Raw genomic sequence first — 25203 nt, 5'->3', positions numbered from 1 at the left:
ACCCGCTTAAAATAGTCACCAAGTCAATAGTCCCCTTAGTCCAGTTCCCGGCCTTCGGTCAGGTTAGGACGAGAGACAAACAGTTCAAGGACCCAGCCTTGCTTCTGGTCAGGGCCACAAAAAAGAGTCTGAGGCTGTCCCAAGGCCCTGGTAGAGCCAGCAACAAACAAAAACAGTTAGGAGACCTTGGCCGTCAGGGCAGGGCAGCGAGCAAACAACCCCCTTGGTATAGGTCCAGAAGCCCAGGCCTTGCTTTAGGCGGGCAACAAATTCCTCAATTAGTAGGGCCCTAGCCCTGGTTCAGGAAGGGCAGCTGCAATCCAAGCAGTCTATAAGTCCCGTGCACCCTGGCCCTTGGGCAGGACGGGGCAATAAACGCCAGCAGCGCACAAGTTCGAGAAACCTTGCCCTGTTTTAGGCATGGGCAATAAAGTCCTTAACTAAAGATGTCCTAACCCTGGTACAGGGCAGGGCAGCAGTAATAGTCCTACAGCTTTAAGAGGCCCAGGCCTGGTCCCAGGCGGGCAGCAAACTCTCACAGTTTACCAGTTCAGAGGCCTCTGGCCTGTCTCAGGTGGGGCAGTCACCCTTAATTAGGAAGACATTGGCCCTGGTTCATGGTGGGGCAGCAACAAAAAAACAATCCACAGTTTAAGAGGCCCAGGCCTGGTCCAAGGCTGGGCCGCAAACAAACACAGTAGCAGTACGAGCAGGGAGTGGGCCAGGCCTTCGTTCAGGGTGTGGCTACAAACACAATACAGGTTGGGGTCTTCTTGTTCAGGAGGGAGGCTGGCTGGTCACCTGCAGTGGTGGTGAGGGGGAGACTGCCACCCGACAGGTGGGTGGCAAGGGGAGCGCAGGCCCACCCACTCCACTGCACCCCGGCCCAGGGCCCTGGATGCAGCTGTGCAGCTGCTGCTGGCTCAGCGGGGGCTCCAGCCCGCAACGCACCGGCCCAGGGCTTTTACCAGTCCATGCTACCCCCCTGGGCCACTTCCCATCTCCCCCTCAGCAGGTACCTGAGTCTGTAGCAGGTCACTTGGGGAATCAAGGGCAGTGTCATCCCAGCAGGGTCTCGGTGGCCCAATCCAAGCCTCCACTGATTGCAAGTCCTGGGACTCTAACTGGTAGGTGGGCCACAGAAAGCAGGGGTGTCCAGGCTGGTCCTTGGGGTCCAGTTGGTCTGCAAGGTCAGCGGGTCCTCCAAGTCCCATGGTACAGGCGGGTGACAGGGTTCAGGCAGGTCTTCAGGGTCAATCACCCTTGGAGGCCTGGGCCACATCCCAGTCTCCCCAACAGGGAGAACAGGGCTGGTCTCTGGTTCCTTTGGATCTGAGGGAAGGCCTATGGGAGGGTCCAGCCAGGTCTCTGCTTCCCATGCAGGGAGTTCGGCGTGAGCCTCAGAGGCAGTTGGAGGCCCGAGCCAGGTCTTGGCCTCCCAGGCAGGGACCTCTGGGCCGGCCTCTGGCTCTTCCAAAGGCTCGGTCCAGTCTGAGCCCTCAGTCTGGCTACTTATAGTCCTAGCCCCGCCCACTGACTTGCGGTCAGATGATCAGGAGGGGGTAGGCTGCGCCCAAAATGGCTCCCGGAGGGATTCCTCTGCCTCCAGGTCAGTGTGTGTCCAGTCCACCCCCACTATAGGGGGGTTCACCAAAAAAGCCGCATCTAAACTACTTTCACTTTCGAAAGCGCTGCTTTCAAAAGAGAGATCGGAAGAAGGTTTGTAAATTCCCACGGAATTTGCATATCCTCTTTTGAATCTTCCGTGTAGTCTAGACGAGCCCCAAATGTCCAACCTAAACCCTCCTTACTGCAATTTAAGCCTTGTGCTCCTTGTCCTATCATTAGAGGTTAAGGAGAATAATTTTTTTCCCTCTTTGTAACAACCTTTTAGGTACTTGAAAGCTGTTATTATATCCCCTCTCAGTCTTTTCTTTTCCAGTGTATACAATCACCATTCTTTCAATCTTCCCCCATAGGTCATGTTTTCTAGACTTTTAATCACTTTATTGCACTTCTCTAGACATTCTCCAATTTCTTCACATCTTTCCTGAAATGTGGTATCCAGAAACGGACATAATACTCCAGCTGAGGCCTAATTAGTGCAGAGTATAGTAGACGTAGTATTTCAAATGTCTTGCTTAAAACATTCATATTAATACATCCCAGAATGATGTTTAGTTTTTTGCAACAGTATCACACTGACGACTCATATGTAGCTTGTGGTCTACTATGACCCCTAAATCTCTTTTTGCACTACTCCTTCCTAGATAGTCATTTTCCCATTTTTATGTATGCAACTGATTGTTTCTTCCTAAGTAGAGAATTTCGCATTTGTCCTTATTGAGATTCATCCTGTTTACCTCAGACCATTTCTCCAGTTTGTCTAGATCATTTTGAATTCTAATCTTATCCTCCAAAGTACTTGCAGACCCTCTCAGCTTGATGAAGTGTACTCTCTATGCCTTCATCTAAATTATTGTTGAAGATATTGAATAGAACCAGTTCCAAAACTGATCCCTGTGGAATTCCACTAATTATGCTCTTCCATTTAATGGTGAACAATTGATAACTATTCTCTATGAATGATTATCCAATGAGTTATTCACCCCTTCATAGTATCTCCATCTAGGTAGTATTTCCCTAGTTTGTTCATGAGATAGTCATGTAAGATTATATCAAATGCCTTATTGAAATCTAGATATAGCACATCTTCTGTTTCCTCCATATCTACAAAGCTTATTATTCTGACAAGGATAGCTATCAGGTTGGTTTCACATGATTTTTTTTTGACAAATTCATGCTGAGTAATACTTACCACCTTATTATCTTCTAAATGTTTGCAAATGGATTCCTTAATTATTTGCACCTTTATCTTTCATGGTACAAAAGTTAAGATGACTGTTCTGTAATTCCCTGAGTTTTGATTATTTCCCTTTTCATAGATGACACTATATTTGCCATTTTCCAGTCTTCTGGAATCTCTGCTGCAGTCCATGACTTTTCAAAGATAATAGCTAATGTCTCAAGTCTACATCTAAACTACACCCCTTTGTCGGTAGAGGGATGTAAATAAGACGTAGATTTAAATATCCCATGCTTCATTTGAATAATCGCATCATGGCGCTGTTTCAAACAAGCGCCATTTTGAAACTGACACCGCTGTTTAGATGCAGTTTTTTCAACAATGGGACACTTTCGAAAGCTCCTGTACTCCAGCGCCCTGTTGTTGAAAAAAACGTGCTCCATTGTCGAAAAAAACCACACAAGGCATAAGGACTGGCATAAGGATCTTGCACAAAACAGGGTCTTTGCAAAAAAAAACAGACATCCACACTGCTTCTTTTTGCGCTAAAATCCCTTGAGCAAAAAGAAATGGCAGAAAATATGTTAATAAGATCATGACTTATGCTAATGACTCTCTCATTAGCATATTTTCTGTTGGAAGAACTGGCAGTGAAGACGAAACCTTATTGTTTTCCCCTCTTCATTAAGTAAAAGGCCTGTCCTTGGTCTTTCTCTTTCTTCTATTATGTATATGTATACAGATTTAGTTCACTTTGTGCCTGGACCTTTCTAGTTTTGCCTCTACATATCTGTGTAATTTATTTATATTCATCCTTTCTCATTTGACCTAGTTTCTGCTTTTTGTAGGACTCCTTTTTGATTTTTAGATCATTCGCGATCTCCTGGTTAAGGCACTGTGGTTTCTTGCCATACTTCCTAGTTATGTAATATGTTATAGACTCCTTTTAAAAAGCAAATTATAATAACCAGTATTATTTTTAAATGTGTTTTGCTTTTTTAATTATAAGCATATATAGACATCTACCAATTTTGCTTTGTTTTTGTCTTTGTATATTTAATTTTGTATCCATATAAAATAGATATAATGGATAGACTTACTGCTGACAATGCAGAAAAGTACAACATGCTCCTTAGAGAGCATAAATATGAATACATTAGAAGATAAACTCTAGTCATTTTTCCGCAACTAAAGGGTTAAAGAAAGAAATAGCTTTTCACATTCATGAACAAAGCTTTATGAAAATCACCAGCATCTTAAAACCCTTTTTTGCAATTTGAAGGTTGCTCTGTAATTGGCCTTTCTTTAGAAGCCCTGTTGTTAGTGCATATTACCACTGGAACTAAGCTGCCACCTACACAGTGCTAACCTGGGACTGCTAATAGACATGCCTCCTTTCAGTTTCTTTCTGTTACAATAACTTCAGACTGGAAGAAAGTAGGGCTATTGGTACTGCTAGTTATTTAATGGAAGGCAAAGCTTTAACACACATTAAAAGAAAAAGCAAAATTGAGACCCAAAGGGAGAAGACAGGAATGAGGTGAAGAAAACAATCAAAGAAGTAAGAATGAAAGAAAGCATTGAAAGAATGAAGGATACAAGAAAATAATGGAATCATGAAAAGCAAAAAAAGAAGCCAAAATAAATTGTTTGTGAAGATAAAAAGAAGATGCAAATAGAAAACATTAAATATCATAGAGTTGGCGTTTGTGTACATATGACAGCATTGAATTCTACTTGTTTTTTTCTGTTAAAGGACTGTTGTTGGTGTGCAGATGGGTAGATTAGGTGATCATATTCAATATACTGTAATTCATGTACAAAAGCAGTGTGTCTTCAGTTGGATCCCACTTCGTGTTTTATAAGAATAACAGTAAGAAAGAATCAAATTTCTAGTATACAGGCACATAAAAACTTTCATAAAATAGAATATTCATATATTGGGAGAACTATGTATATATATTGCTGCTAGCCACTGTATTTATCTGCATCAAATTGTAATTCCAGTAGCAGAGGAATAGCTTGATAATCAACAATTAGGTATGAGAATGAAAGATTGGACAATGTACAGCTACTATCGTTGGACTGAAAATACTGATCAGGAGTCAGATTTCTTAACACATGGTTTCTAGGTCAGATCTCAAAAAGAGAACAAGTTAAGTTTTGCTGCATGTTTGTAACTTTCATCAGTTTATTTTACAATGAACATAATGGGAGAAACTATTAAAAGATCTACTTTTCTCAGCCGTTACAAATATAGTTTCTATTCTAATTATAGGAGGAAACTGGTAATCAGAGACCACTGCTTTAGAGCAGTTGGCGAATGCCATCAGGAAGGAAACTTTTTTAAATTAAGGCATTGGAATGGAACTTGGGAATGACAGTTCACTTCACAATCTGTAAGGGTATGTTTACACTACAGCACTAACTCGAACTAACTTAATTCGAATTAGTTAATTCGAACTAAGCTAATTCGAACTAGTGCATCTAGCCCTAAAAACTAGTTCAAATTAGCGTTTTGCTAATTCGAACTAGCATGTCCACACTGAGTGGACCCTGAACCGAAGTTAAGGCTGGCCGGAAGCAGTGCCGGCAGGGCATCAGGTTAGGACTTAGAGCGTGGAGCTGCTGTCTCAGGCGAGCCGAGGGCTGTGCTTAAAGGGACCTGACCCCCATCCCAGACAGACAGTTCTCAGGGTTCCCCGCTTGCTTGTCTACCTCGATGAGGGACAGCAAAGCAGTCCTGACTTGGAGTGCCCTGAGTGCCCACACTCAGCACATCACAGCACTCGGCCATCAGCCCGGCTGCACTTGCCGCAGGCTGCCATCCGGGGGGGGGGGTCAATCGGGGGACTGCAGGAGAGCTTCCACCCCGAGGAGCCCACAGAGCCACCCCAGTCCTCCCCATCGGGGGCTCATACACCATTTCTCCCTCACCTCCTTCCACTTACCCCTCCCTAGCCCCCCTTCCTGATGTAAAAAATAAAGGACACGTGTTCAAAATAGAAACTCTCCTTATTTAACAAAACTGGAGGGGTGAGGGATTAACCTCTGGGGAGACTGGGAAAAGGGGGTGGGAGAGGGGCAGGGGAAACCTGGGAGGAGGGAGCTGGAATGGGGAAGCCAGGGGAAGAAGGAGGAGAGGAAGTATAAAACTATAGTACACCATATCTTCAGTACTGTGTACGGATGTGGTCTCCTCACCTCAAAAGAGATGTTTTGGCCTTGGAAAGCATTCAGAAAAGGGCAACTACAATGATTAGGGGTTTGGAACAGGGGACTTTTCAGCTTAGAAAAGAGGAGACTGAGGGGGGATATGATAGAGGTCTATAAAAGAAAAGTTATTTATTAGTTCCCATAATAGAAGGACTAGAGGACACCAAATTAAATGAATGGGTAGCAGGTTTCAAACTAATAAAAGAAAGTTCTTCTTCACAAAGCAAATAGTCAACCTGTGGAACTCCTTGCCACAGGAGGCTGTGAAGGCTAGAACTATAACAGAGTTTAAAGAGAAGTTAGATAAATTCATGGAGGTTGGGTCCATGGAGTGCTATTAGCCAGGGGGTAGGAATGGTGTCCCTGGCCTCTGTTTGTGGAAGTCTGGAGATGGATGGCACGAGACAAATGGCATGGTCATTGTCTTTGGTCCATCCCCTCCAGGGTACCTAGTGTGGGCCGCTGTCGGCAGAGAGGCTACAGGGCTAGATGGACCTTTGGTCTGACCCAGTACGGCCATTCTTATGTTCTTATGTTCTGGGCTCAGGGTTGGGGGTCTCACTGGACCACCTTGATTTTCATGCAAACCTGTTCCTGGGTTTTCATGTGGCTTTTGGTGGCCAGGATGGCAGCTATCCTGCCCTAGACAGCCACTTTCCTGTGCCTAGTGCGGAGGTCATGGACGTTGGAGGCCTCCCCCCAAACCTGGATGAGGTCCACGATGTCCGCACTAGACCAGGCGGGCGCCCGCCTCTTGCAGCCCCGGGCAGGCTCCTGGGAGCCGCCAGCCTGGTCCTGGGAAGAGGCAGAGGGCTGAGTGGCAGTGGGTGGCTGGCTTGTGCCGTTCCAGGTGCAGGGTCTGCTGGCTTGGTGCTGGCAGGCTTGCACCTGGTACGGGCACCGTAGCCAGACCGTGCACCTTTAAGGGCTCCGGGGCTGGGAGGGGGGCAGACGAGTTTCCCTGGTTGTGCCCGAGTGGCCACCAGGGCAAGCTGGGAAGGGCTAGCCTCCCACTAGTTCGAATTAAGTGGCTACACAGCCCTTAATTCGAACTACTTAATTCGAACTAGGCATTAGTCCTCGTAGAATGAGGTTTACCTAGTTCGAATTAAGCGCTCTGCTAGTTCGAATTAAGTTTGAACTAGCGGTTTGCCTGTCTAGCGCCTACGAAAGTTAATTCGAACTAACGGCTGTTAGTTTGAATTAACTTTGCAGTGTAGACATACCCTAAGAGATTTCCTTGAAGATCTTGGCCAAAGTTGCTTTGATCATCATGTACCTTTTTCCCCTATGTAAAATGCAATATTGCTTTTCACTCACTATTTGCCTACTTAGATCAGGGACTCTCACATATTAATGTATGTACAGCAGTTAGTACAATAACCCAACTATTAGGTTCTATTTCCCAACAAACCATCACTAATAATCATGATGAATTTTTAAAGTAATATGTCCGCAGAATTCAGTTCAGACTCAAGCTGAAAGTGAATAAACATTAGAAAAAATGAGATTGACAAAAAATGTTATTTAAAGTTTTATATAGAAACCAATTAGCTTGTCATGAGACGGGATTTTCAGGTCTTCTCTCCTGAGCTCTCTCTCTCTGTCTCTCTGTCTCTCTCTTCCTACTGCCTCCCCTCTCCCCCAGAGCTCTCCTACGCCTCCTGCTTCTCTCCGTCTCTTTCTTTCTCTTCTCCCCCTCCTGTCTCTCACTCTCCCTTTCTCTTCTCCTCCTCCTCCTGCCTCTCTCTCCCCTCCGTCTCTCTCCGCCCCCCTTCTTCTTCCCCTTCCCCCCCACTGTGGTGCTTGGCTGAGTGCTGCCTGCTCAGCCGGGCTGCCGCGAGGGAGGGGGGCGGGGCGGTGACATACACAGCTGGGGTTGGGGCCGTGTACATCACCGCCCTCCCTTCTCCTCCCATCCCGGGGGAGTCCAAACAGCCCCTTGTGCTGCTGGCTCCCCCGGCGGCCCGGCTGAGGGGCGCAGCACTCAGCTCAGTACCACAGCGAGAGGGGAAAGGGAGCCTGGCTGTGTACGTCACTGCCCCACTCCCTTCCCCTCCCTCCATGGTGTCTCGGCTGAGTACACCACTCAGCGCCACGATGGGAGGAGGAAGGGGGGGCAGTCACGTATACAGCCACACCCGCTTGCCTTGTACATCATCGCCCCGGCCCTCTTCCTGTCCCACCGGGCCCACCTGAGCGGTGCTCAGCTGGGCCCCAGTGGGGGAGCAAGCAACAGCAAGCGGCCTGTGGCTGCACCCCCCACTCGCCAGGTCTGATTCCCACCTCCCTCCTCCCGTCCAGCCCCCTCCCAGCTCTGCTTCCCACCCCCTCTTCCTGCTGGCCAGCCCCATAGCCCCCTGGACACCCTCCCTGCCAGTGCTGCTTCCCTCCCCGCTTCCTCCAGGCCCCCCCATTCTCCCCTACAGCCCCCGATCACCCCCCAGCTCTGCTTCCCCCCCCCCCTTCTGGCCAGCCTCACCCTTTTCCCCTCCCTGCATGGTGTCCCGCCCTCTTCCCCTTCCTCCCCCTCCGTGGCACGCTGCGCCATTCCCAGCTGAGCGGCACTCCCGCTGGGCCCCGGCAGGGGAGCAAGCGGCGACAAGTGGCCCTATGGCCGCTCAGGCGGGCCCAGCGGGAGCGGCGGTCAGCTGGGCCCGGGGTGACAAGAGGCCGTTTGGGGTCCGCACTCCGCACATGTGCGGAGCGCGGACCCCAAAGGGCCACTTGCTGCCGCTTGCTCCCCCGCCGGGGCCCAACAGGAGCGCCGCTCAGCTGGAAGCGGCGCAGCACGCCACAGTGCACCATGCAGGGAAGGGAAGGGGGCAGGGCTGGTCAGAAGGGGGAGTGGAAAGCAGAGCTTTGGGAGGTATTGGGGGCTGTGGGACTGGAGGGGTGGATGGGGGGCAGAGGAAGGGGGGAGGGAAGCAGCACTGGCGGGGGGGATGTCCTGGGGGCCGTGTGGCCCGAACCGCCATGGAGCGAGGGGAAGGGGGGCGGGGCGCTGACGTACACGGCCAGGGGGTGTGGCCGTGTATGTCAGCGTTACAGACGCACAGACACTGGGCTACTATATATATGATGTAGGCATGATATTAGTGTTTTTCCTTAAGCCCTGAATGGAATGTTTTTTCAGACCTGAAATACTGAAGATCAGTCCTTTTATTAGTCACTAGTCAATTAGCCCATCATAAGACGGGATTTTCAGGTCTCTCTTCCATGTCAGTCTTCTCTCCTGAGCCTCCGGTCTCTCGCTCCATCTCTCTCTCTCTCTCTCAGCTCTCCTCCGCCTCCTGCCTCTCTCTCTGTCTCTCTCTTTCTCTTCTCCCCTCCTGCCTCTCAGTCGGGGGACCATGGAGCTCAAATGGCCTTTTGGGCTCCGTGCTCCTCGTGCTGCATGAGGAGCGTGGAGCCCAAAAGGTCGCTTGCACCACTTGCTCCCACGTGGTGGCCTGGCTGAGCGGCCCAGAAGTCAGCTGAGCGCCATGGCGGGAGGCGAAGGAGGGCGGAGCGGTAACTTTCACGGCCAGGGGGCAGGGCCTGGAGCCGCTGTCACACCGCACATCACCACCCCACCCTCTTTCCCCTCCTGCCATGGTGCTCGGCTGACTTCTGCGCCGCTCAACCGGGCCGTCACAGGGGAGCAAGCGGCCATTTGGGCCCTGCACTCCCCATGCAACACAGGCCACCCAGAGGGAACAGCCAGCATTTCAGCAACAGTGCCGCCCAGAGGGAAAAGCCAGCATTTCGGCGTTACAGAGTCTCAGACACTGGGCTACTATATATATGATTATTTGCTTACATGTATATACCACCTAAAGGTTTTACAAGCCGTGTCTCTCCAATGCCTCAGAGATGGGAATAACTGTGGGACAATAATGCAAGGAAACAGTTCCTTTTAAAGGAATTATAACCTTCCTTTCCTTGGAGACATTCACCCTCTTTGTCATTCTGAGGATGGGGATGGTTAAGCTGATTGACAGAACACAAGGCTATAGCAAAACCCATTGACTCCCACACTTTTAATGGGACAGTTTGTAAGCCCTTCCCCCAATTCTAAGAATAATTTTGCACAAGGCAAAAAGCTCCAACACCATTTATTTATCTTCTAAAAAAGATGAGGAATGGGTGGGGTTCCTTATGGCCAGACATTCCCATCTTCCCTTCATCTTAATCCTGGTATGATGGTTTTGGGACCAGGTTAAAAGAATGAGGGGCTGATGGCCACCCTCCACAGGTGGAATTAATCACAGTAGAAAGAATGACCTGCATAGGAGGAGTTATTGTTTTATAGTTCCCAGATATATTACCTAGTTGCACCCTAGTTACCATATTTCTGGATTCTTGTTTCATCTTCCATTGATATCCAAGACAATAGCATAAGTAAGCACATTTGCAGCAATGCAAAGATACTCCATTAACATCCACAATGATTTTGGTGAGAGATTCCATACATTATAGTAATGTTTTATTTTGATTAATTAAATAGATTGAAAAGTATTAGAATTTATAATGAATAAAGATGATCTGTTCTACAAAAAATCTGTTTAAAAAGTTACTGCCTCAAGCTTGGCAGTCTTCATGAAATCTAATTAATCAGCAGTTGTGTTACCTCTCATAAAATGTATATTTTCTTCTGTAGATTGCATTCACTTGCAGCAATAATGATGTGGACAACCTTTTTTTATTATTATTTCAGCTGCACTAATGGAAAGATTGCTTCTAGCTGTCAGTTATGTGATGGCTACTGTTACAATGGTGGAGTGTGTCAACTGGACCCAGAGACAAACATACCTGTCTGTCTGTAAGTATCTTTGTGCGTATCAGTAGAACATTTGTGTGGCAGTAAATAATAAAGTTTCTGTTCATCTTCATTTCTGCTCTGTTCAGGTATTTATGATGTGTCACTCACAATGGTATCTTTATGTCTCCAGGTGTTACTCTTGTCTGTCACTTTGTTCTACTGCAAGTTGTTAAAATATTCTTTTTGTTCATTGTTTGGCATTGTTGATGATTTAGTAACTATTGTTTATTGCTCTTCAAATAGCTTTAACTAAGAATTAGCTAGCATCAAATCACAGCAAGAGAAAAAATTTACAATTGAATACTCAGAATAATTTAAGAGTGAGGAATGAGGAACTAAACTCAGAGAATTCAGATACCTAGTACAGGTTGGGCCTCCCTACTCTGGCATCCTAAGGACCTGACCCATTCCAGATGAGGGATTTTTGCTGTGCTGGGTGGCCCTGCCAAGCAGCCTTGCTGCTGGACTCTTGGCCACCCACTGCAGGGATTCTGTTCAGAGAGTCCCTGTTTAGAGAGGTTCAGTTTGTAGTATGGGATTAACCATCTGTGATAGATATTTTGGTGCCTAATGATTTCTGTCTCTCTCTCTTTAAATGGTGTGTTGTCATATTTTAATATCTCTTGATATAGTTTGGTGTAAAACCATGAAACAACATGGATTCTCAGGAATAAGCAGTTTCACACACTTTAACTCGTGTGGTTTTGTAAAAACACGTAGAAGCTGCAGCATGTACTAAATGTTAACAACAATGCTTAGGAAACAATCATGGAATATCTTTTTTTTTTTAAGGACATCATGGTCTGGAATTGCCAGTACTGTTAGGACATTTGGCTTTAGTGTTTAGTTTCAAAAGCTCTGATTCCTGAAACAAGAGGTTAATACAGCGTCCACTGTTATCAGAATTTTTTTTTATTAGTGTTTATTATGCAAACTTTTCAAAATATCAGATTGGACCTCCTGTGAAAAGGCTAAGCATATTGTGTGTGCGTGCGTGTCTGTGTGTGTGTGTGTGTGTGTGTGTATTACCATCATTGTATGTAATGAGTTTAAAATTTGTTCTGCAAAAGGCAGAATATTTATTTAGCTGTATTTTACTGAAATTCTGCAGATGCTCTGTGGGGTTTAAAAGTCAGCGCTGTGACCAGAAAGTGAACCCTTGTGATTACTACTGTCAGAATGAGGGAATTTGCACTTTAACTGCGTTTAATGAGCCGAGATGCAAGTAGGTTTAACCTTCCACTTAATGCTGCACATTGTGTGACATCATTTCAGGCCACAGTTCATTGGTTTAAATCATGCACATTCACATACATTTCACAACATATACTTTATCTGGGGACTCATTTATGTAATACACACTTAGCCCTTTTGATAGTCATACTGATGAGTGATTTAAAAAAAGACTGTTGGAGTATCTATTGTCATATTATTAGAAGATGAAATGACAGTAAAAAAATTATAAAAGTAGTATTTCAGCTTTTTGCTCATGAATGTAGGATCTAAGTTACTTTAATAAACAATGCATCTGCATCATAAAGTTTTGGGGTGAGGTGAATTGTGCACAGATTCATTATCTGCTGCTAGTCTAACTTGATATTAAATTTACAGAGTAATTAAACAAAGGCCACGTGGCTGCCATTTTAACAGTTGCACTTGTATTGGTAAATCTCTTTGTTAACTTAATCTGGAAATTAGGTTTAAAAAAGCATTAGCACAAATAATAAAGAATTAGAGAGCTCTCTTCTTAACTGTTTTCATCCTTTATTGACTCAATTTATAATTTGCCTTCATTTTTATATTACATTTCTCTCAAGCAATTTCAGACATGCTTGTTGAAAAGAAACTGCTAATTCTCATCAGGAAAGAAAGTTCGTCTGACTTGTACCTATTGAAAATAAATCCTGGCCGACATCCTCATTGATTCTACATACCAGAGTAAGCAGCACAGGGCTTCAGATAACTGTTCTGATGCAAGGATCAGAATTCAAATGAAAAGCCAATTACATATACTTCAATTTGATAAAATACAGAAACTCCAACAGATTTAACATATAGCCTCATCTAAATGCTTGGTGTATAACCACATGTTTTCAGTTATTAGTAAACACATAATATTGAGGTTTTGCTGGAATGTAGTGATTAGAATGAGGAATTATTCTTTCATTTTTTTGAGAATATACGCTTACAATTCCTTTCCCCCAATACTTCAAAGCAATAGAACGCTCTAGACCTTGAGCTACAGTAATTCTGTGGAAAATCAGATCAGTGTTCTGAATGAACATACAGTGAAGGCAATCTTCATGTGTGTCCATTAGTTGTCAATAACTGATTAATAAAATTCAAACAATTTGGATGGAACTATGTATCAATTTATGGAGGGTATGGTTGACTTAAATCTGTCTTTCTTATATTTTAATATAAGAGTGCATCTCTCTCTGTCTTTAGTATTTAGAAAACTGCAGTTATATAATAGAAACACCCACTTATACTAACTTTTGAAAATGTGCTGTCAGTGGATTTTCTCCTTACTGTCTAAACTGGAGCACATCATGATATCTTTAGGAATTGTAAAAAAAAATCTGTATTTTGATATGTGAAATGGAAAGTTTAATAGAGAAATTGACAAGTCAGTCATTTATGAACTGTCTCCCACGATTTTTTAAAAAGTGTGTTAATTATGTAATTTGTAAGCCTGCACTTTTTCTCCAATGTACTTGATTGTTGCTAGCTTTGTTATAAAAGATTTTTTTTCAGGTGGGTGGGTAGAGTTAGATTTTTTTCTCTGCAGCTTTACCTTGATTTACCAAAATCAGAGATGATATTCTGATGTCATTGAAGTTAATAGCAAATTCCCACTGTCCTCAGTGGAATGAGAATTTCATTCCAGGAGAACTGAATTACTTAGTAACTTGTGGAGTAGCATAAATAGAGGTTTTATGTAACACACATTTGATGACAGCTCATTCCACATTTGGGGCAGATCCTCAGTGTGGTCCACCAATGCAAGCTGCTAAATTGTGGAGAATAAACTAGGATGGCATTAAACCATCTGTGAATTCATCCAATATTGGGGTCACTGGGGTAAGGTATAACAGACACAAAGCTGCTCTGAATCCCAGCTGTACACAGTCTCAATGAGCCATTCTAGAAGCAGGGCATGACAGGACTACAGGGGCACAGAGACCCCTTCCCTTTCTCTGGTAGTGAAATACACTGATGGCCAGGAGGTGGTTGATACAGCAATTGCTATGAGTTAAAGCTCTGCACCACCAGAGGATCCCCATAAGCAGGAAGAATGCTCTGCTGCTCAGTTTGATTTGATTTTGCCTCCTTCTTGCATTGGTAGCCCGGTGCAAAACTGCAAAACGGTCACAGAATAGCAAAATGGTCACAGAAATCTAGGATCTTGTGTGTCTTTTTAGTTTTCTTTACTTTTGTGCTTTTCTGGGACTGGAAATAAAAATACCACAATTCTATAAGTAAGATGGTTTCACAATATTTTTTATCAACCATGAACTGAGCGAGCTAGATCTCTCAAGAATTTGAAGCCAAGTAATACTGAAAGACCAAACTAAACCTCTAAAACTGTAGTGTCCATCTTTCATTACCACATATAGAGTTACCAAAATGGTATTATACTAACATACCAAAATGATTAAAATATCTACAGTTCTTCAGCAATCTTACAGATTACGTACAGCATAAAATAATTGATAACAAAACACTGTCATGAATTACAAACATATCTTTGCATCTTGGAAATAAGTATTTTTTCGTTATTATGATAGGAATCTTATCTTCCTGTCACTAACCTTTTAAAAAAGCTGTCAGCCTGCAATTCACTATTGCTACTCATGGCAGGAACTCAGCTTGAACATCAAGGGAAAATACTAGAGATATTAAAATAATTTTTAAAAAGGTGCATCCTCATCTTCATCCTAATATACTATTAACAGGCCGTGCTTATGACAGTTACCAGGGACAGTCCAGACTTCTATGTGAATTCTGTGGTTATATTCCTTCCCCAATGAACTGGATCCTCGGTCTCCATGTTTCACCCTTCATCTATATAACCCAACTTTAAAGCTATATTTGGGGCACTAGCAGCTCAGTCCCATCAGAAACCTTCTCTTTGCTTCCTTCTCCCTGTCACTGTTATGCTGTGGTAGTGGAGTATCCCTATCCCAAGCCTCCCAACATTTCTAGTGACCAAAGTGGGAACCAATTCTACTTAGATTTGACCTATTTGCCTCTCCATAAATGGAAATAAAAGCCAGACATACCAAATTTGATTGGCATTCCAACATTACACATGAATTCACAATGTTAATGAAATTTGGTCCATCTGCCCCACCCTTTCCATCTATGAAGGCTCAGATGGGCCAAATCTGAGTAGTGCTTTAATGCCGCACACAGACCCCATCATGTTTTGGGGGCCTTTAACAGAGTTAGCACCCACTTCTTGCAAAAGCCCCCCCATAATTGGATGTACCAGCATTCTTTAATTCTGGTGATCACTTTTGATGATTCTCAGGTTCTTGGGGTTTTTTTCAGCATCTCAGCTCTGCAGACAATCCACATGCTGCCTTCACGTTAACCAGAACCCTTTTGGGAAATACAGTCCATTCGGGTTTCTAGTAGTATTCCTTTGGGACGGCGTCTCTCTATCACTCACTAGGGCTTTGATCTGTAAGACATCATTAGTATTCTTAGTGTCTGCTAGGGTAGCTTGTTGAGTTTCTCTGAACCCAGAGCTGACTTAGTCCTGGAATCATGAGAATGCTCTAAACAGATATTCTTTCCTCACCAAGCCAACATTGCTAGAGACAGAATGTATGTGGATTATGGTCAGCCAGGGGCTCCTATACAGCTCAGTGTTTGGACCTAATTGGGAGGTGTAGTCTGAGCTGTTTCTCATATCTTCCCTTCCAATTCTGCAGTACCCGTTCTTTGTTTGTTTGTTTGTTTGTTTGTTTTTGTTCTGGTGTATGTGTGTGTTTGCCCCTAATGGATTGTATATCTCTGATGACCACATTAGCTTTGCACTGGAGTTTTTCTTCCTGAAGTCCACAGAGCAAGGTCAGACAAAATGTGAGGCCCAGAACCCTTGGACATCAGGGTCATTGAGAATTAAATTTTAAAGCTAGAAGAGAGTGTTGTGGTTATCTACTGATCTCTACAACACAGGCCATAGACCCTCCCTGAATTAATTACCCACAAGACCACCTGTTTGAGAAGGCAGGGAGCAGAAAACTTGGCCCATTACTCAATAATTTATTTTTTTCTATCTGTGTTCCACGTGGAAAGAGTGCTATAAAAAGGGAAAGAATAAATATCACCCTATCAGCACACAACTGTCAAAAATACCCTGATACTCTAGATATGATAGACTCTCCCCTCCCCCCTCATAATAATGCCTAGTAGGTGAGACCTCCCTGCTCCACGTACTTGGGTTAGGCTATCGCATAGAAGGGGACAAGGATGATGGGATTCAATAAAGAGTAATGAAGGGCTTATTTTGCCCTGTGCAAGGCAATTTAAAGATAGTTATCGGACACAAAAACTCACCATCCTAATGATTCTGTTTTTCTCAAAGATGGCCCTGGATCTCAGCATTAAACTGTGTTAGAAAAGCGGAGTTCTTCAAATTCTTGATCAATCACCCAAAAGGTATCCAGATTCCTAAGAGTAGCCAGTCACATCCATTTTTCTGTCAAATGACCTAGTCCATCATGAAATAAAGTCTCACATCTCACCTTTTTTAACCAATTAAGCCATGTTTCCTAATAGCCAACAAATCACTCACAATTGTCCCTTTAATGGCTCCTCTAAGGATATAGAACCGTACTGCATCTTCCATGATGACAAAGTAATTCTACATACTCCAGAATCCTTTCAAACAAATGCAAACACATTTCTTAGGCAAGAGTTCTACATTTCCTGTGTTCAAAAGGCTGTGACTCAAACATAGGCAAGTAATGAAAATATATCTAAAAATGCACCGACTCCTTTAGAAATCATGCTGTACATTTTTCTCTTTTTAGACTAAATACCACAGGGAAAGAAGACCCAACATTTTAATATTAAACTGATGAATAAGGAGGCTTATTTAGCATCAAGTAAACTAGTTCATGAAGGGATCAAAATCCATTGGTAAAGGGCCATGGAGTTAACATAAGACACATGAACATAAGCAACCACAGAAGAGGGAATATGCAAGATTTTTACCTGATTCACCATCAGTGCTACAAACTAATTATGTACTTTTCTGAAGATGTGTACTTTGGCATGATGTTGATCCTGAATTCCTAACAATTCCTATTTGGAATAAAAGGGTCATTTTCCCCCTTTCCTCTAATTTCTCTTTATTGCTCACTGTGGCTCTCCTTATTGCTCTCACCTGTAACTGACTGGGAGAGAAGTCCAGAAGCAGAATGGTAAATTTATCCAATGACATGTCCTGCAATCAGAGCTTCTCCAATCAAACCTCTCCTGCAATCAGGTCTACTTTGGATGTATGCATTAGGGGGACAGCTTGTGTAGCCTTCTAAGAGCATTATATTTGTAGATAGTAATAGAAATGTAGCCGTGTTAGTCTGGTGTAGCTGAAGCAAAATGCAGGACTATGAAGCACTTTAAAGACTAACAAGATGGTTTATTAGATGATGAGCTTTCGTGGGCCAGACCCACTTCCTCAGATCAAATAGTGGAAGAAAATAGTCACAACCATATATACCAAAGGATACAATTAAAAAAATGAACACATATGAAAAGGACAAATCACATTTCAGAACAGAAGGGGGAAAGTTAGATGTCTGTGAGCTAATGGTATTAGAGGTGATAATTGGGGAAGCTATCTTGGTAATGGGTAAGGTAGTTGGGGTCTTTGTTCAATAGCCCCCGGAGAGTGTCGAATTTTAACATGAATGACAGTTCAGAGGATTCCCTTTCAAGTGCAGATATAAAAGGTAATGGTACCCATTACCAAGATAACTTCCCCAATAATCACCTCTAATACCATTAGCTCACAGACATCTAACTTTCCCCACCTCTAATATCATTAACTCACAGACACTTACCTTCCTTCCTCGCCCTCCCCCCCCCCGCATCCCCCTTCTGTTCTGAAATGTGATTTGTCCTTTTCATATGCGTTCATTTTTTTAATTATATCCTTTGGTATATATGGTTGTGACTATTTTCTTCCACTATTTGATCTGAGGAAGTGGGTCTGGCCCACGAAAGCTCATGATCTAATAAACCATCTTGTTAGTCTTTAAAGTGCTACATAGTCCTGCATTTTGCTTCATATTTGTAGATAGCTATTGTCAAATTGTCAACTTTCAAATGTGTAAAGCAAGTTTCTTTGTACAATACATTTTATCTACACCTTTGGCAGCACTCGTTTGGTGGGTGATACAAGCAGCACAGGTAAAGCCTGGAGTCTTGGAAGAAATGCCTGGACTGCTTCTAGTAACTAAAGCAAGAGTCACAATCTATTCATAGCAAAGTGAAGTAGAGATCAGATACAGAAAAAAAATAAGTAACAAATTTTCCATTTATTTTAGTCATATGCCCACCTATATTTTCCATCAATTTCATGTTTTGCTTACATGGTTTTGCATCTCTCTCTTCTCTCATCATTAGTGCATTATATGGATATTCATGCCCCAAAACATGCTTATTAATACAATTCTTACTTTGTATTATTATTATTATTATTATTTGCATCAAGGTGCCACATGGGGACACCAGATAGGATTGATGCCTCATTGTAAGAACAGTTATAGAAATATGTAGTAAAGGACATACCCTGCCCCAAGGAGCTTGCAAGATAAACTGAGGCAAGAAGTAACAATAGCCTGATACAAATCCTGTTGAAGTCAATGGGAGTCTTTCCACTTACTACAGTGGGCTTTGACCCCAACCCTTAGGTGTCTGTGATACGGGAGTATAAGGGCAACAAAAATCAGATCATTGGGTTATGTCTACACAGCAACATTATTTTGAAATAACTAGCATTATTTCAAAATAACATAGTCCGCGTTTACACAGCCAGCAATTATTTCGACATAATGTCGAAATACTGTCAAGCTGGAGGATTTCTCACTGTGGCTCCCGTAACCCTCATTTTATGAGGAGTAAGGGAAGTCAGAAGAAGAGTGCTCTATTTCAAAATAAGTTCTGTGCATACAGCACCAAAACCCGAAATAAGCTATTTCGAAAAAAGCTACATAATTGATATAGCTCTATTTGCATATCTTATTTCGAGTTAAGCCCTGCTGTGTAGATGCACCCTGGGTTACTTATTGCAAGAACTGTACAGTTCTTGATTGTTAGAAGTAATTTTTTGTGTAGTTACTTTTAATTAATAAAATAATCCTTGAATTCAGGATATGTAACCAAGAAAGAAGGAGGGAGTGACAAATAAGGACAGGCAAAGTTGAGATATTTCCTAAAAGTGAGGACAAGAAGCTTTAACTTGATTGAGTGAAACAAGGGAAATGAATGAAGTGATTCAAAGAGGGAACTGCTGCAGTCAGAGCAATGAAAAAAGCTGACCATCAGAGCTTCATTTTCTATTGATTAGAAGCAGACAGTATGTCTGTTAGGGATACCAAAAAGGAAGAAATTGCACTAATCAAGATGGAAGAACTTTTCTCAAGCACATAGTCCTTACAGTACTACACCTCTCTCATTATCTCTGTTCTCTCATACAGCTTTTTAAGTGTGAACATTCAATCATAGTAAATCCCTCTCTCTCTCTGTAAATATACTATGTGTGCAAAAGAGGGTTTCAAAGCAATGGCAGAACTCCTGTCAATGAGGGCATTTTAAAATATCTAGGGCATATTCTATGTCTAGCAAGAAAGCAGGAGGTGTACTAAAGACACTTGACCTAGCACACTGATTGCATTTTCTGAAATCAATGTTGTATCAGGTCAGAGCTAGCAATACAGCAATGAGAAGGCTGAATGAAACTAAAAGGCAATTCGAAATGATAGTCGGTCAGTGCAGTGACAGATGAACAGATTTTGTTAAATATTTTACAGTAAATGTAACTCCATAGGGTGCAGTTAATGGGCTACCTAATTATAATTACGTTGAAATTTTCACATTATAGTTTCAACTGAACGGGAAAGATCTTTGTGAACTAATGTAGTACGAACATTTTCAATTTGGAAGGGATCAATAAAATGTAATTGTATGTTCTGTGAGATTTTTTGCTCAAACTGTATCCCAAAGCAACATGCCTTGGAGACTTAAATAATTCAGTTGGCAATGCACAAAGTAATAGTGCATGGGAGAGATGAAGAGATGTTAGCAAAGGAGAAAAAATATGTTGCTCTTTGAAATGTTCTGCATAGCTTCCAGGCACAGTAGATTTTTTTTTTAAATTCCCTTTAGGGTGTCATTACAGGGTACAGTTAAAAGTGTTTGATTTCCTCAAATGTGCATTTCCATGACTTTACATGTTTAGTTTTCTTCTATCTTTAAGTCTACATTTCCTAGGTTTGTAATGCTTGGGGTCTTTTTTGTCAATAAAGCATCCCTGTGATAATCTTACTCTTAAGTTATGGGTACATATTCAACAATAAATTCGTTTTTAAATAGTTTTTTGTCTGGAAATTCCCTTACTTTTTAATGATTAATTAATTATTAGAAAGTCACTCATAACAGCAACACAGAAGGAATAGTACTATATGATATTTCTTCTGCTTAGAAAATATAGAGTATCGACCTAAAATCTGAGGGTCAGATTTACCATTAAATTCTTTCTCAAAATAACCAGACCATTCTGGCCAGATTCCCTCAACTCCTGAAATCCACATTTCCTTACTTACATACATTTCTGTTTTCTCCTTTCTCTGTGTGTGTCTAGAATAAGCACTTTTATGTTATGATGAATATGTGCTATTCCTTATCCGCAACTAAGTGGTTGAATCCCTAGTGTAAGGACAAAATCAACTTAAACTTAATTATAGATACATAGAGAGAGCTTCCATAATTTCTTTATCTTATTTTCTAATCTCTGGAGGTGCCGTTTCATGGACTGGAATAATTTATCTATTAGATGTATTGCTTATCCTATCCAATGTAAAAGTAAAGCAGAAAAAAATATCCAAAGCTAAAATATCAAAATAAGTGAGAGCAGCTATCAGTCAAACATATACAAGGGCAGATAAAACACCCTCAAACCAAGCCATTCTTTCAATAGGTGCTGCAAGGTGGATGTAGCATGCGGTTTTGAAATGTATAACATTTCAGTCAACTATGATCCCCTAAAATCTGTGTGTGATATTTTTATATATTTAATTCCTTTCTAATTTTCTGCTTGCCTGTTTCAAATGTCCTCCAGATAGCAGATAGAGAGATTCTTAATAAAACTCTGTCAGTCCTGATTCCCTTCCTTCATGTAAAAGGTTTGTCAGTTGGTATACATAGTGTTTGTTATCTTCTACTGTGAATAGTTATGAAAGTTGTGTTTCATCTTAGGAAGCTTATCTGTGAGTCAATAAAGTGGCTCTCATACCTATCTAAAAAGAGCCTTAGTTTTAAGAATTTATATTAGAGCTGCCTCTGTGCAGGGGTAGCCAAGTCTGGGAGTGGGTAGGGCTCAGAAAAGGAGGTTGAGAGTGGTTGCCATATGACAATACCCGTAAGAAATAAGTGGGGGGCTCAGGGCATTGGATTGGAGGGTCAGCGCAGGAGACAGCAGTAGAATGGGGGCTTGGAGATCAAGTATTGAGGGATGTGGGGGATGCAGGAATCAGGGCAGGGAGTAGGAGTGTGTGTGTAGGGGGGCAGGGGATTGTTGTGGCTGTGTGTATGGTGGAGTGTGGGGGAGTGCTCTGGGCTGGATCAGTCCCATTTGATGACTCTGCTCTGAGCTGCTCCTGGCCAAATGGGAGCCAGTGCCCATAGGCACAGGAAGGGAATGAAGGGTGCAGGGGGTGTTGCAACACCTTTGAGCTTCTGGTATAGTGCTAAGGGCTCTGCTTCTGGCAAACTCCTGACATTAATTGTTCTACAGTTTCCACCACATCTTCCAACTCCTTGCTAGCTAGATGTACACCAACAATGCAATTTCTGTGAGCCTGGGCATGGCCAGTTCAGGAATATCAAGTGTGGATTCTGTATATTATAAGACAAATTTTCATAAAACTTCTTGGTGCAGGGACCATGTTATTCTATATATTGATACAATGGGGTCTTCAACTTAACCGGGGCTTCTGGATGCTACCACAATACAAATCATAAATAATAACAGTAAACCAGGGACTTCTCTTCTCCCAGTTTATAAGTTTTTTTTAATTTTAGTGGTGTGAATTTTGGAGCAGGGATGTTAACTAGAATTTTGACAATAATTGTGCTGGGCTCACAAAATACAGCTTTTCTACTATTTGATAATGTGTTATTTAAAGCAAAAAAAAAAAAGATAATGGATTTTTCCAGGGGAGAAATATTGTGTATGAGTAAAACACACTTTCTATTCTCCCTTCAAAGTTCAACGTCTATGTTGTAGGGGGTATTCACAAATTCTGTTTTAATCCTACACCAAGATCAGGTATTATGATCTAGTAACGTTTGGAGAGATTTTCTGAGCCCCTACATTCTTGCAAAATTTTCCTGTAAAATTTCACATTGATGTTTTGAGAATGAACCTTCATTAATTAATTCCGCTTCCTTTTTCAGCTTGTCATGTTTCAGAAGGCCACATCTTCAGGGTTTATTTCCAAAAGAGAGGTGTTTAAGATTCATCAGTTTGAGTCTCTCCTCATCTCTAAAAACCTATTCTTTTAAATATTGTAGTCAAAGCTAGATGTAGCCTTTCAAAAATTGCATCTCAGCAAGTTTAAATCACATGCTGCAGAATTCCTCATCAGAATTGTAGACATATTGCAACATTTTCATTCTAAGATTGTCCAAAGATAACAGGTTAGATGGTAAACTATGAAGATTTATGGTGTTTTTGTAATGGGATTAGAAATACTTAATTTGTAATCATGCATTGGAAGGTGATCCTGTGAACTGGCAACCACATAAGCAGTCATTTTGTAAGGTAGACTAGAACAATAATAATTTCCATATGATATAATGGCTCGAAAGGAATTTATTAAAAATGACACAAATACAAAAAAGGAGTATATAGGTTTTATGATAGATTCATAATGTATTATGTGCTTTTGCTATATGTTAAAATGATGACAAATAATAATGAAAATGCAACTTGATTTGAGTTTTCAAGTTAATTGCATACATTATTGTGTAGCCTATTTTCTGACATTAATTCAACTAATCCCTTCCCTGAAGGCTAGAACTTTAAATTTGTTGTGATCATTTTTAACTGTGAGGTCAAACCAGAGCCATAACTGCCAGCATGTTATAGTTTTTCCATTGTGCAAAAGGGTTTTCAAGTAGTAATTAGCCAATTAGTGAATGTGTTAATAAATACCATCTATGAAACTAGTCTAGAGGTTCCATCTGTAGAGCATGTTGTAGGGGAGTATAGCTCATGATCAGTTTAAAAATATTTGCCTATATTTTAAATTGTACAATTCAGGTGCCCTATGCTGTGGGCTGGGGAAAAGGAAGGGTAACTCCTTTCTCCCCAGTAAATGCACTAAGACAAAATAAACAAATTCCTTTGGAGTGGAAGAGGCAAATTATAGCACCCATTTATGCTCCTAGGTTTCCACACAACTTGATCCATTGTATTTTGTACTTTTCCAAAGCATCAGTATCATTGGCCAGCATCACTGGACTCTGTATACATCCCAAGTTTCTTCCAAAGGTACTTACCTCATTCCATTTCAATGAACCCATATACTTACCTATCTTCTCCTGAAACCCCACAAGGACCACAGGGAGATGGCACTGCACACCTTAGGTGTCTACAAGGCAGCCGCCTTTTACTTACAATGCACAAAACCCCTCTGCAGAACTCCATGGCTCTTTGTCTCATCCACAGAGAGATTACAAGGGTTACCCATTTCAAAACAAAGACTATCTAAATGGATTTCAGGCTGTATACACCTAGCCTATAGTATATTTCAGAGGGACCCTCCGTTCAACATACTTGCTCACTCCACAAGAGCGATGGCAGCGTCAACTGCATTCCTGTGGGGCATACCAACAGAGGAAATCTGTGAGGCTGCCACATGGGCCTCAGCACATATTTCCATGCAGCATTATACCACTCAGACCCTGCGGACTCTTATACACATTTCAGCCGAACAATACTCTCAGTCACTGACTCACAGTGCCCACCACCAAGTACGACTACTGCTTTGTAATCACCTAAGATGGAGTAACCATGGGGACACACCTTGAAGAAGGGAAGGTTACTCACCTGATTCGGTAAATGGAGTTCTTCAAAATGGTTGTCCCTGTTGGTGGTCTACCACCCACCCTTCCTCTCCTCTGCTTCCAACTCATCTACATCTGTGTCAGAGAAGGAACTGAAGAAACAGCTGGCTGTACATGAGAAATAGCTGTTTCAAATGTCATGTACTGGCATTCTGTGGACACTGCTACCTAAAGTCTCTGATTAGTGGTACAGCGTTGCTCAAGTACCTAAGGTTGAGTACCCATGGAGACAACCATCTTGAAGAATTCCAGTTACAGCATCAGGTGAGTAATCTTCCCTTTTAGAAATACACAAAGTCTAATGGCCACAGATACAATCACAAGTACAAAAAAACTTTTCTGTATTACAATTTTTAAGGTAATGAATACAATTTACAATTACCATGCATATAGAAATCCCACAAAAACATGCTCTGACTAAAACATCCTATTCATATCCTCACAGATATTCTAGGGGGCAGTGAACCTGTCAATAATCGTTGATAGAGGTATTTGTTCTGCTGGGGTTTTCTATGGTGCTGTCTCTTCGGGTCTTCCTTACTTATACACAAATAGGGAAACTCTTTTATATTGTGGTTCTGACCACAGCAAACACTTTCTGAATATTCATGAGGATTTCAATCTTCTTTTCCTTATCTATACTTCCAAACCCTGTGACTACCAGGGTGACCAATTTTTCAGAGGTTGTTTAGTTCTTTTTGGGTATGTCTACACTACCCCGCTAGTTTGAACTAGCGGGGTAATGTATGCATACCGAACTTGCTAATGAAGCCCGGGATTTGAATTTCCCGGGCTTCATTAGCATAAAGCCTGCGCCGCCATTTTTAAAAGCTGGCTAGTGCGAACCCCGTGCCCGTGGAACGAGGAGTACAGATAGTTCGGAATGACTACGTAGTTCGAACTATCTAGTTCGGCACGGGGTTCGCACTAGCCGGCTTTTAAAAATGGCGGCGCCGGCTTTATGCTAATGAAGCCCGGGAAATTCAAATCCCGGGCTTCATTAGCA

General features: G+C 42.3%; 1 protein-coding gene across 2 annotated transcripts in view; it reads left to right on the top strand.

Moving 5' to 3' along the window:
* The window catches only part of LRP1B (LDL receptor related protein 1B), a 1349043-nt gene that overhangs the window by 1307283 nt on the left and 16557 nt on the right, over positions 1-25203 (top strand). For both annotated transcript variants that reach the window (XM_075933312.1, XM_075933313.1), the window contains one exon: positions 10722-10826. In XM_075933312.1, the coding sequence (XP_075789427.1) occupies positions 10722-10826 (105 nt within the window). The remainder of the gene's footprint in view (positions 1-10721; positions 10827-25203) is intronic.

This window comes from Pelodiscus sinensis, chromosome 7, assembly GCF_049634645.1.
Source record: "Pelodiscus sinensis isolate JC-2024 chromosome 7, ASM4963464v1, whole genome shotgun sequence".
Classification (NCBI taxonomy): domain Eukaryota; kingdom Metazoa; phylum Chordata; order Testudines; family Trionychidae; genus Pelodiscus; species Pelodiscus sinensis.
Note: the sequence above shows the minus strand (reverse complement) of the source record. Positions and strands in the feature narration are given on the sequence as shown.